This window comes from Nelusetta ayraudi, unplaced genomic scaffold (genome assembly GCF_046127955.1).
Source record: "Nelusetta ayraudi isolate G7.1 ecotype Tasmania unplaced genomic scaffold, CSIRO-AGI_Nayr_v1 ptg000042l, whole genome shotgun sequence".
Taxonomy (NCBI): Eukaryota; Metazoa; Chordata; class Actinopteri; order Tetraodontiformes; family Monacanthidae; genus Nelusetta; species Nelusetta ayraudi.
Genome location: NW_027466092.1, coordinates 11,157,458 through 11,170,979, shown reverse-complemented (window position 1 = coordinate 11,170,979; position 13,522 = coordinate 11,157,458). Strand labels below are relative to the sequence as shown.

General features: G+C 49.1%; 1 protein-coding gene across 2 annotated transcripts in view; it reads right to left on the bottom strand.

Annotated features, from left to right (window-relative positions):
* LOC142893643 (voltage-gated potassium channel KCNC1-like) overlaps nucleotides 1-13,522 on the bottom strand; it is a 45,757-nt gene that overhangs the window by 26,247 nt on the left and 5,988 nt on the right. For both annotated transcript variants that reach the window (XM_076034432.1, XM_076034433.1), the window contains exon 2: nucleotides 9,901-10,603. In XM_076034432.1, coding sequence (XP_075890547.1) covers nucleotides 9,901-10,521 — 621 coding nt within the window. In that variant the 5' untranslated portion in view covers nucleotides 10,522-10,603. The remainder of the gene's footprint in view (nucleotides 1-9,900; nucleotides 10,604-13,522) is intronic.

The following is a 13,522-nucleotide window of genomic DNA, read 5'->3' as shown; positions in this document are numbered from 1 at the left end:
TCTTGTTTAAAACAGCACACCAAAGGTTTTGGTGGCACCAGATTTCTGAGAAGTTCTCAAGCTTTTCCTTCAATTTCAAAGTCATCAAAAACAAAGTCCAACTGGATTCTGCCACGAAGGTTGCGTCAGAAGAAGAAGAAGAAGAAGAAGAAGAAGAAGAAGAAGAAGAAGAAGAAGAAGAAGAAGAACCAGAAGGCGGGTGGACAGCTGGAGCGTGAGCCGAACGCCAACATAATTAGCCGGCGCTCCGGATGATCCTTTCTGCGGGCCACCGATGGTCCTGCGTGAGGTCATCGTCTGCAGGACCACGGGAACGTTTCAATCACAACACAGAGTCTGTGTTTTCCGACATTCCCCGTATGACTCAGCTCCTCCACATGCTACGGCTGAATAGTTTGCTGGGTTTTTTTTTTGCCTTCTGTGTTTGTTTTTCTCCCACGCATGCACATATAAAAAACGCGCGTGCGCACACACACACACACACACACACACACACACACAAACACACACACAAACACAGCTCTCGGGCCGACACGTCGCAGGCCACTACAGGTCCTGGGTTCCACTGCGTGCTGGACGTCATCCGCAATCCTGTCCAATTTTTTTTTTCCTGACGACAAACACCGCGTGAAGGTGAGTGAGCCGTCCGTCCGTCCGTCCGTCCGTCCATCCATCCGTCTCCTCTCGCCTGCTTTGTATTCTCACCAGATTACTGCAGCACCACCACGTGCGTTTGTCCTTGTGACGCAGCTCACAGGGTTTTTCAAACACTTTCTGTCTTTCCTTCCTCTCCACCGTCCACCCGCTCACGTCCAGCTCTTGGAGGAACCCAGAGCAGATTTGAGGACAAGCGTGGGGTTTCTTTGTTTTGTTATTTTTTTCCCCCATTTTATCTGAATTCCTTCTTCTCTCCTCATTCCGCCTCTTCAGTGGCTGCAATCCCCTCGTCTCCCTCACAGCTCAAATCACAAGAAACAAAATGAAATGTCAAGGGACTGCGTCTGCCAGAGTGTCATTTGTCATTCTCACACATAAACATAAAAATGGAGAGGGTGGGGGGGTTGGGGTTTCGGAGGAAGCCTGGATTTTTCAGCCAGTTCAGCCACACGTGACGCGGCTCTGTTCCTGCCCAGATCCACATCCCGGCTCGGCTCTCGCAACACTTCGATCCATCACGCTGAGCTCTGCCTCCACTTGGACGGGAGGGACAATCAGGGGGAAACAGATGGTCGCGCAGGAACGGCGCCCTCCCATGTCATTTTCCAGGGGAGTGAGCAGCGATGCAGTTTGTTTAAGTGCCACGGCGGAGCGACACCTGGTGGAGAGCGGCGACGTCGAACTGCAGCAACGGCGTTTGGAAAAGACGCTTGGGGAACGACGCGGTGACCTTCAGCAGGTTGTGTGTTTCAGCTGCTCAGTGGAATTGGCAACGGTCTTCTTTGTGTTTAACAGGCATCAATGAATTGGTCAATAAATAGATTTTTGTGTCAATTAAGAAAACGGAGTGAGCAGCTCTGTGCAAAGTGAACCACCTTCGTCTTCTCCAATCAAAAATATGACAGAACTTTATTTGTTGATGTTGCTTTTTTGAGTTTTGTGTTTAAACACCAAATTGGAAATTGTATTAAGGAATGGAAAAAATGGAAAATGGAAATTGTGATCTTTTTTCTTAATCTTGTTAAAACACAACAACGTTTTGTTTTTCTTTCATAGTGAAGGCATCTTTTTAAGAAAACAACCAAAACTAAAGGCTTATTATCATCTTTTTGTAGAAAAGCCTTGAAAGACCCGTCAGCTTTGAAATGAGGTTTCTCACTTAACAACAGCCATGAAAAATGCATTCATTGTGGAACAAAATATTTTTTTTAGCTTTAAATAAAAAGAAAAAGCCATTTGGTAATTGCGGGTGGTATATATCCCCATATGATAAAAGATCTAAAAATCTAAAAATACAAAGTATACAGTGTAAATATGCCTAATTTCGCCCCTACATTCCAATACTGACTGAAAAAAAAAAGATTTGCAATGCCAAATTAAACCCAATTAGCCTTTAACACCTTTGTGACTCTGCGTGTTTCACTCCTCACCTTTATTCGGGGGCGTTCCCGTGTGTGAAAGTGATCTCTGCCCAGGATCACGCTGGGGCGTTTCAGACGCCGTGATTTATCTGCGGGCCATAAGAGTCGACGCTCGGCAGAATGCTTTATGGCCGGCTACACTTACAGTGTATAGGCTGGCATGTATGGGTGCGTATGGAGTGATTTATGTGCGGCCAGGTGTTTTGTGGGGTCAAATGTGAGGCGCATGGAGTGATGGAAGTGGGTAAATGTGTTTCTATACTGCAGCCGCTCTTTAGTTACTGTGGCCGATGTCGCCTACGAATAATTGACCGCATCGACTCGGTGGAAGGAATTTCAGTACTCACACTGTGGCCTTTGTCTTGTTGCTTCCCTCACTGTTGCACGCAGGGCCAAAGTGTTTTGTTTGACGCATGCGTAAAAACGCCGTCTGTGCAGCGGCACACAATGCGCTGGTGCCCTCCCGTGACTAGATTTGCCCCATTTAGAGAATTCACACTCCCACAATGGTAATCGGCTCTGGCAACGCGCAAGCTTTCGGCCGAGCCACCGTCACGGCATCGTTGTCGATTCCAGAGCAAAGAGAGCAAAGCATCCAAGGTTTAGCGTAAGGTCCAGCTAATTGACCATCCGGCCGGTGGTGTGGAGCTCTGATTCAGCACTTAAACCTGCCAGGCTAAATGGACCAGAGGAAAGAAGGAGGCAGAGGAGGGACGTTCCCTGGAAACGGCTGTGACGAGGGAAAGAAAGACGTCTGCAGCCGTTTTCCACGATCATCACGTTTAAAACACATCCTGTCTCTAACAGAGTGGGACACAGTGTTATTTTGTCTTTTCATAGACAAGATCGATACGCAATTTTAATAAGTGGAGGTATAAAGGTGAACAGGAAGTCGCTAACTGCTATATGCTGATCAACCAGCATCTGGTCAATCATCTAAACCTGACGGTGACTGTTAGTCATGGTGTTTTCATAACAGAATCCAACCAGCTGAAGTTCTGTGGCAATATTTTTTTTTTTTTTCTCTTTGGCAGCATTAAATCGTTTTCAATATGATTAAAAGCTTTATCCACATTTATTTTTTCACATGTAACTTCTCTGTGGTTGAGCCTTTCTACTGGTTTGAGGCTTTTGGGAAATTCCTTCCAAAGAGAAGAGAAAAACATTGCATATAACCTTTCATGAATTGATATACAGTACCTATGATATTTTACATTGAAAAATATAACAACTATGTCACAGATAAATGCTTTCTGTGTCATATTTGCTTAAAAACATATGCTGTCAGAATACAACAGTATAACACAGGTGTGAAGATTTAAGTAATTTAGGTTAAACAGTAGTCAAAAATAGGTGGTGAAAATTAAGAAGATAATTGTACAGCTTGGATGGAGATTTAGAGGCCGCAGTGCACGTGCTCATGCAAACAAATGCTCATGAGTAACAAATGAAAACCGAACTTGTCGATTTTATTTGTAACTTCATCTTGCTAAAAACGTGCAAGTGTCTTCTACTCTAAGCCACACACGTTTAAATCTAACACACTCTGTCACACTCTTACACTTAAAATGACGCTCTGGTGGACAAAAAAAATAAGAATTTTCACGACTATTACACAGGCTGTGTGCTGTATTTGCCCTTGTTCTCAGATCTGCTGGTCTCAGTCCAGCTGAGTCACCAGCAGCCAGCACTCAAATTAGACGACAGCAAACAGAGGGTCGGCGTGGATGTGACCAAAACATGAGATGGTCTGCTGGAAACGATTTCAGTAGCCCGGCTAACCGAGGGGAGGACGGTGGAAAATCACAGCAGTTGCAGGCGCTGCCGTCATTAGGGGTAAACAACCCAAGGAAGACATGGTCTAATTCCTGTTGTGTTCAGGTGCTGCTCGTGTTCCGAACAATCACACAATCACCATGGCCAGGTTCATCACTCTGGCAGCCAGGGAGCGACAGGTCTGACGGGGCCGAGTCAAAAATCAAGCCCCTCCACCTCGCTGGGCTATTTTGAGATGCAGCCCACAGGGAGATGAACAAGAGTGGAAGTGGGAAACAGGCCTTGGAGCAGGGTCAGAGGTTTCAGACAACTGAGGGGGGTGCCAAAGTGCCGCTGAAGGTGGTCCGATCCCACAGAAGAACACAACGCACAAGTGCGGAGAGATCAGGTGGAGTTTACATCACCAAGGACGACCGGACGCAAAAGGTCAGAAGTTCAAAAAAGAGGGTGTTGGAGGAGGAGAGGTGGTTTCGATCCAGATTTAGTCATCGATCCAGATATTGACGACTGAAAGTTTGAACTCTTAAATCACAATTACCAAGAATGGCAAAAATCTTTATTTGTTGTTGATTTGTTTCATATGTATATATCTTGCTCTTTATTTTTCTGTTTATACCTACGAATACTTTACTTCTGTCTATATTCTTAGTTAATCTATTTCTTGATCTTTTTGCACTGTAGCTTTTTCTTTTTGCTGCTGTAATTATGCAAATTTCCCCACCGTGGGATCAATAAAGGTCTTCTTCTTCTTCTTCTTCTTCTTCTTCTACAACCCTGGAAACTTTTGCTGAAATTTACATTTTGGCAACACATAGAAAATCCTCACATATAAATCTACATTAATGCAAATTATATATTATTATCTCATGTTCTCCTTGATAAATGGGAACTGTGTGTTTCCGATGCTCTATAGCCCTTTTTATTGGATCTGAATTGCTTAATGTTTAATTTAGAGGGTTTGCTGTGATTGGCTGAGACCGCAATGTCTCCCATTCATTCATTCATTCATTCATTCATTTGTGGCAGCAGCAGCCACAAATACTTTATTTTCATTTTGACTCTTCTTTAATTGGTTTGAGGCAACCGACTCCTGTGCAGTAGGCGGCACTATGGATTTATGATGCCACCGATTAAACCAAAGAAGAAGTGGTGGCTGATTTATCTGGCTGCAGAAGACGGCAGCTAGATTACTCTGGAGACAAAGCAAAGCAGCAAAGTAATGAGGAGTCTGAGCAACGTGGCAACGCGACACCTCAGCAGCACAAGTGGCGGACACCCAAGTTGCCAATGTAGCTGAAGGGCAAATCAACAAGGTTCAAAGACTCCTGGACAAAAACGCTCAACCAAAATTATGCAGCGTGAACTTGTTCTCAGCTTATGATTCCATACAATATTATTTTTCTGTCCACCGCAGCGATTCGCTGTCCTGAGTTGGGGGGGGGGGGGTTGTTTTGTTCCGAAGCCGATCGGCACAGCGTCGGATCACGTTTGTCTTCAGGACAGCACTGTGTGTTCCAGGAATGGAGACTTTGGAAAAGATCAGCAAACAATGAGCTGCAAGACGTGACCTTCAGGGGAAGGATGGAGTGAGGTGGGGGCTCCGGACGCAGCATTAAAAAAAACAGAGAGAGGGACGGAGTCCAGTTCTGGAAGCAGCAGCAGGGCCGTCTCGTTCATACTGCGCAACAAATCTGGCTTTGTCAGAAGAACGTTGAACCTGTGGGAGAGGAGGACGGCGCACGGCATGTTGCTTTTCACCTACAGTGGGTTGTTTTCTGTCCCAAACCATTTTCTCTGGAAGAATCTTATAACAAAAGAAATGGATGTGAATTTAATTTCACATGCATTAATTGTCATTTCTGTTCTCCTCCTTTTCCTTAAATTGCATGTCTTGTCTCCAAGCAACTTTAAGGACAACGGGAGGTTTTAATGACGTTGTGGGTTCAGCCAAGGATTAGTTTTGCACCTGGCGGCTGTGAAATGGGCACTTCCTGGTCCCAGCTCGGCTTTAGAGACACTGTAGGACTCGAGTTTAATGTAGCGCTCATACAAATACAGAGAATCTTTGTATATATTAGTGTGCACGTTTTCATGCACGCAAATTGTCAGAGTAAAATATGGATTGGAATAAAAAACACTTCATGTCCACAAAGCAATGCGAAGATTTTTAATCCAATCTGGTACATTCAGAATTCAACTTAATTCAAATGTACGCAGGGGGCTCCTGATGGCCCTGGATCGGAACGTGGTCCATGGAGATTCCCATCGGGACTCTTCCATCTCTCTGACTGGGGTTAAAATGATCCTCATTGCCTGTGTGTTTACAGCACAACGTAACTGTAAACTGTGACCTCAGTCTTTGCGGCATTGCGGTCATTTTTTAACATTACAGTTTGTCGTTTGTTGCACTGAATAATCGCTTGGTGCACGCATGTGTACGTCTCCATCAGATTGTTATATTGTATGTCCATGCAAACAGGGATTTTGATTTTCGGATCAACCAAAGTTTAGACGGGATTGCAGAAACGTGGTCCTACGTACATGAGACCCTCCATTCTCCTCCCCATTCCCCCTTCCAGAAATATTCTCCTGAGAAAAAATAATCAATCCACGGTCTCCTAAAGATGGAATTTTAGTCAAACAACAATCAGTTACCAGATATTCCCTCTTTAATATTTTATTTGCAGTTTTATTGGTCCGTTCTATTATTTCTCTCTGGGATTCCGCGATCCGAGTCCTGGTAATCTCCTCGGCCCTTTTATGAAAACTCCCACCACAAATAATATTGAAACTGCATCAAGATCTCTAATGTTCCTTCTGCACTGTCCTTCAAGGGTGCTCAGTGGGTACCGCTATCTCTGTTAAACACCTATTCATTTAACCCACTCACTGATAAATGACCGCTGCCAATGGCTCCACGTTCAATAACATAACACTGGGCAAAACAATGAACACGCAGCTCATCGGTGCTGCCGGACCCTCAGATCGCTGCAGCTTAAGCTGATTAGAGTTTGAAGCAGCAAGACTCGTCGTCAGGCGACGCGGCTGCGAGATCTGCGCGGCCCAGGCGGCGATCGATAAAGAAATCAGATGCAAATCGCGCCGTAACGCACCTCATCAAAGCGAAACGTCGGCCCCCATAAATTTGAGCCGCCTTTATCGCGGGACGACAAGCAAAGCAGCGTCTGGTTCCGAGTCGGCGGCACACAGGGAGCGAACAAACAGACAAAAGAGATAGCTAATCAATCAATCATCAATCAATAGAAAGGAAGGAGAGGGGGGGGGGGGGCTGTGGGAGGTGGAGACTGGCCGGCGCCCCACGGATAATCGAAAATGCAAAGGCCCACCACCTCCCACCCCCTCACCGCGTGGCCGCCACCTCCTGCGTGTTTACGCCGACCGCCACTCTCCCTCTCCGTCTTTTTTGTCCCACTTGGGCTCCCCTCCTCCCCCCTTTCCCCTCTATTCCTCACCCACTAACTCACCCCTTCTCCATTTCCCTCGCTCTATCTATCTCCCCTTCTCTCCCTCTCCTCCTCCACTGCCACCCTACACTCTCTCTCTCTCTCCTGTGTCTACTGCAGCAGAAAAATCCAGCACAGACACCAGTGTGTGTGTGTGTGTGTGTGTGTGTGTGTGTGTGTGTTTGTACATATGTGAGCCACTACGGTAGAACCGTGAGCGAGGCTCTCACACGATCACGAGCGAGGGAGGAGGTGAGATTTTTTTTTTCTTTCATTTTTTTTGCTGAAAGGGGGGGGGGGGGGGTTGGAGAGAAATACATGCCTGTGCCAAACGCTGTGATCATAACACTGGTTGTCGAAGCGTTGCATCACAGCCATGCAAACACAGAGCGAGAGAGAGAGGGAAAAGAAACACCCGCTGCCTCTTCTCTTCTCTTCTCGTCTCATGTCCACCTTTGTTTCCTCCCATCTCTCCCTCGTCTGTCTCATTGCGTTTCCACATCAGCATCAGTTCCTTTTCTTCACCCGGAGCCTCTCTCTCTCTCCGTCCCTCTGCCTTTTTTCCCTTTTTTCCCTGCTCCCATAATCTGCATCCATTAGGGGCGAAGGACTGAAAAAAAGATGGGTGGTGGCTGGGGTGGGGGCTCCTGCGTAGGCTGGACTGGGGGTGCTTATGGAAAAATATCCAGTGATCTGGGTCACATCACTGTTTGACGCGCAGGGCTGGAACATTAGCGCTGAGCGGCACTGCGTTTCCCCACACGCACGGAGCGGCGCTGCGACTGCAGCGGAGCCACTGGCCACCTGCTCTGCAGAAACCCCCACCACCTGCAGCCGTTAAACATCCGTGACCGCCCGCTGAGGTGTAAAAAAAAAAAAAAACCTGTACATTACATAATATGCAGCATTTAGGCAGCCGAGTGCTGCAAAGCGCCGTCTCCTATCTATCCTCTCCCTGAATTTTACAAGATCTGGTGGCCATATTCACGTCCAGCTGGCACTCAACATCTGGACAATGTGTCGAGAAACATCCCCATGACACGCTGGGTGGCAGTGGGTTTGGTGTGGCGAAAAAAATCAATTCAATTGGGATGTGAGTGACAGTTAGAGAGGCACTTCCTGCCTGTTCCCGAATCCGGAGAGGCGGATCAGGTGGCCTCAAACCAGACTGGCTGTCCATCACAGCTCCACACTTTCCTCTTCCTCAACAAGGGAACTAAATACTGTAGATCTATAGCCGCCGGTGCCACGGGAGGGAAGTGTGCTCGTGTGGGCGACGGTGGAGGGAGAATGGAGGCGCCAAGTGTAAAACCCTAGACTCGTGCAGGTATTGTCTTCCTCACTGCACAGCATGCAGTCAGAATTCAGTGCGAGGAACCTGGTGGTGGGACGGCATGAACCGGCCACTGCAGGTGTCTGCTGACTGTCTGGCTTTTTTTTCTTTTTTTCTTTTTTTCTTCCAATGCATGTGCACCACTTGCATGCATTCACTCGTTTCCCTGCATATACCCTCGCCTCAAAATATGTTCTCCTAATAAGCAGCGGGTGATCAAACTCCGACGGTGGACCGTCCAAAACAACGCGAATCAAAGCAGCTGTGATCAAGGAGGAACATTCGCCTGCAACTGCGGGGGGGAGGAGGAGGGAGGGGAAAAAAGGGAAAGAAAACACACTGCCACTGTTTTCATGTGCCTCGGATCAAACACGGCTACTTGTTACGCTACACCTGTGCGATCAAATGTTTGCCTTAAAGAGGCGCATTATTTACTAGATGAGCGACGCAGCGACACACAAAAAAAGGTGCTCCGACGACGGAGAGGTTCGGCCAAAAGCCCGCGTGCGTAAAAAGCCATGTAGCACGCACGCATACACAAAACACACACGCGTACGGACACGCACAAGCCAGCAGACTGTAGCGCTACCAAGGGCAAATGGGGGGTGGGGGTGCGGGGGGGAGCGAGCACCTCAACGCCGCTGATCGCGCCGCGCGTCCTCGGCGCGATGCAGCAATAAATAAAAATCGAACGTGGAGATGCGGCGCTTTGAAGCGCGTCGTAAAACGGGCAAATGCGTCCTAATGAAAGCGTTTGGATGCAGCAGGTGCAGCGGATGCTGCGTTTCTGTGTGCGTGGCGGTGGCGGTGGTGATGATGGGAGGGGAGGGGGGGGGTCTACTAAACCTGTTCAAGTAGCAGAATATGGCAGCGTCTATAACGACAACGAAATATGAAACAAACGGTACTTGGCGAAATACGGTGGTGTTTCGAGATGACAAGAATAAAACAAAACCCTCGCTGGTGACATCAGCAGATCGAGCTGCCTGACGGGTTTCCGTTTCGCCTTTGCTGCCGGCATAAATAATTCAAATTCAGTAAATATTCTGCTACGTTACACTGCAGCTGCTGCCAGGGATGAGCAGTGCCTGACATCGGTCGCAAAAAACCTGCGCGCAATTATGGACGGAGGGGCGGAGGGACATAAAGTTTCCAAAAACTTGCAGCAGCCCGAGACAACATGCGGCGCAATATGCAACAGTGAGCGGAACAAAGTTGGCCCCTCCAAGAAGGGACGTGGGCGACTTACCCGGGCATACTTGGACGAATAGGGGTCCTCAAAGAGCGCCCATATTTTGGGCTGCCATGTTTTCCACCATCCGGCTTTGCGCGCGTCCTCCTGCATGCACAGTCTTTTCAAGTCCCCGTCAGCGCCTCCCAGCGCCGGGTCGTCGTCCGGCGCGTCCGGCTCCGGATTCTCAAAGCTGTCCAGCGCCTCCTCCGCATCCCGATGCTGGCGGTAGTTCATCCAGCAGCACGCCTCCACGTCCGTCTCGTCGATGCCCCAGAAGGCGAGCTCCTCCTCGAACAGGGGGCCGCACACATCGTTGGGACAGTGCAACTTCCCGGTGCGGTAGTAGTTGAGGATGAAGGAGAAGACGGACGGGTGGCGGTCGAAGAAGAACTCGTCTAATTTGGGGTCGTAGTCGAAGTTGCTGAACGCGTCCGGCTCGGTCAGCCACGACAGGCGGGTGCCGGGCAGCGTTTTCAGGGTGCTCCGGTAGGTCTCATGCCGCACCCCCCCGCAGTTTATAACGATCTTCTCGCTTTCCGACGGACAAGTCATGTCTGCGCTGTAACATGCTTTGTTGGACGACTTGTTCCCACCCTTGCGCCCTTTGAAAGAGGATACACACACCGAACTGAGCATAGAGGACCGGGGGGGAGGGAGAGGATGAGAGAAACCGAAGGGAGGAGGTGGAGGTGGAGGAGGAGGGAGGAGTCTGAGGAGTCTGCGGGGGGAGAGAGAGAGAAGAGAGAAGGAGAAAAGGGTAGAAATATTTTTTTTTTTAGCAGAAGGGAGACATCGATTGTGGATTATCAACGTTGCAAGACACTTTTTTTGTTTGTTTGTTTCGGGGAGCGCAGCGGCAACGTGCGCCACCGTTCACTTTGATAATCAGCCGAAGGGGAAAAAGGCGCAAACGTGACCTTGTGCAGGTGCAATGAATAAGGAGGGGAGGGGGCAGGAGGGACGGAGGCGGGGGAGGTGGGGAGTGCTGGCGTGAAAATGAACGGGTTGCAAAGTTTGTGTTCAAGTTCGGAACTGCATGGCCACATCCAAACATGTTGGACCACATCACCTCCATGAGTCGGTAGTGCGTCGCAGCATCTCCCAGGGGGCGCCCGTACTGTAAAACACCCAGCAACCCCCCGAGTCCCCACTGCTTCAGTGCTGCTGACACTCGCATTTCCAGCCACATGCAGCCAAAAAAAAAACAAAAAACAAAACCAAACAAAAAAAAACAGCTCAAGTCTGATCGTTCAAGCCAGATGCCGAATTATTCCGCAAAGCAAAGCTCTTTCTCTCTGTCTGTCTGTCTGTCTGTCTGTCTCTCTCTCTCTCTCTCCCGCTCTATCTCTCTCTCACACACACACACACACATGCATACACACACCTGCATCAAAAGCAACAATTCCCATTATCCAAACAGCTATGGTCGCGCGCGTTCGCGCGCACGTGCAGTAGAGGGAGCGACAGAAAGAGGGGGGGGGGGCAACTGAGGAGCCATCCCTCCGCCCCCCTCTCCCCGCATCCCTGAGAATTGTGCCTCTGACGTAAGGTGGCGCAGCACCGCGTGGGCGCGCGCGCGTGTGCGTATGCTTGCGTTAATTGCCTCTCGAGAGTGTGCGGCGTGCGTGCGTGCTAACGTCGGATCTCCTCGATCGGCTCTGTGCTCTGCATGCGCGCGCTGCCGCAGCAAATAAATAAATAAACCCCAAGCCGTGCCGAGATCCGCGCGATGCACAAATGCCGGGCGCGTGCGCGAGCCTTTTTTTGTGTGTGAAGAAATGGGGGGAAGCGAGAAAGAAGGGGTGACGGGGGGAGGTGGAGGAGACTGTAAATCAGTTGTTTTTTCTCTCTTCTAGGGGAGGAAAGGACAGAGCAGTGTGTGTGTGTGTGTGTGTGTGTGTGTGTGTGTGTGTGTGTGTGTGTGTGAGTGTTGGGGGGGGCAATAAAGGTGGAGGAGGCAGGCGGTGGTGACTGTGGTGGGGGAGGGGGGTGATTGCAGCAACACCAGCCATGTACAGTAATTTTTCCTCCCCCCTTGTCTTCCAGATACACGGAAGATGGGGGTCGCAGCAGAGAGAGAAAGCGAGTGGAGGGGGGAGGGGGAGTGGGGAGAAGGGGGGGAGGGGGAGGCAGGGGAGGCAGGAGAGAGCGCCTATAAAAGTGAATGAATCCTGCTGCGGTAAAAAACCTGGAGTTATTCGCTCCCTCCTCTGCCTCCTCCACTCTCTCCTCCTCCTCCTCCTCCTCCTCTTCCTCATCCTCCTCCTCCTCATCTGCGAGGTCAGACTGTTCGCCGTCTCCATCGCTCACGGGGCTCCGACGGCGCTCCGGCGGCACGCGTGCAACGCATGCAGCTCCGCATCTGTGTTGTTAACCTTCTTGCCTATTCAAAGAAATGCTGCACCACTCTTCTCTTCTCTTCTGCTCTGCTCTCCTCTCCTCCCTCCCCCATCTCTCCAGTGAGCGATCACCGCTCCCTCACCCCCACCCCCACCACTCTCCCTCCTACTACTCTCTCTGCTCTCCCTCGGCCGCTCTCATATTGCGCATAAAGGAGTCACATTTCATTGAGGAAGGAGAACCAGGGCTTCATTTCTCCTTCTTCTTCCTCCTCTTCCTCCTCTCACAACCTGCTCCGATCCCCATCTACCACCAGCGACCCGTCCTCCATCGTTTTCCCTCTCTCTTTCTTTCTCTCTCTTTCTCACCCCCCTCCCTCCCTTCACATTGCCCTCCCCCCTTTTTTTCCTCCTCCCCCCTCCCTATTTCTTCCTCCCCCCATCTCAAAGTAGAATTCTCTCACTTTGGCTCAACTCTCTCTCCTCCTTCGTGTCCTCTCTCAGACTTTTGCTTTCGGTCATGTAGGACACTGCAGTTTTCCTTTGTGAGTGTTGTTTAAACCATCCTGGCTGCACCTTTTTCCTTTTTTCATCTACAAAAACAACTTTTTGCTCACTGGGAAAGTTGCCCTGGTGCAGCAACGTGAGTTTTTTCAAGAACAGACCCTTTTTGGTCTTTTTTCTGGAGAACGAAATAAAGACTCTCAGGTAAGAGATGCATGGTTATGCTGTCAGAGTTTGAAAACAGTCGAGTAAAAGTTAGAAGAGGAAGAAACATGTCCCATTGTGTGCTGCAGGGGGCATCAAATCTGCTTTGCTTTGCAAAAAAAAGAATCTCACATTGCAGTACTGGGTTTTGTTGTTTGTTTGCCCTTTTTATCTGCCACTGGAGAGTGTGAAACAGAAGGGTGAATTAATCTGGCGATGAATGGTGAGTGAGAGCGAGTAAGAAGATCTCGGTCTAGGATCAGCACTGTTCAAGGATGGATAGTATTTCAGCACCAGGGACAGCGCTGCTCTGTCTGGGACAAACTCCACTGACGGGACAAGAAACTTTGCACCAACAGCTCCCACAATCTGAAACTTTTAGCAGTAAATAAGCACATTTGCACTTAATTGTGTGTCTTTCACCACTTTCCTGCAGTTCACAAACATCTTAAATTTTGGGGTTTTTTTGTGTTTTTTTTGGGGGGGGGGGTGATCTTCCCTCGTTGCGAAGCTGCTGAATATTTTATATGCAGACAACCGCAAGCATGTAACTGCAGTTAAATACCTTTTTGTTCCCCTTTGCTGGTGTG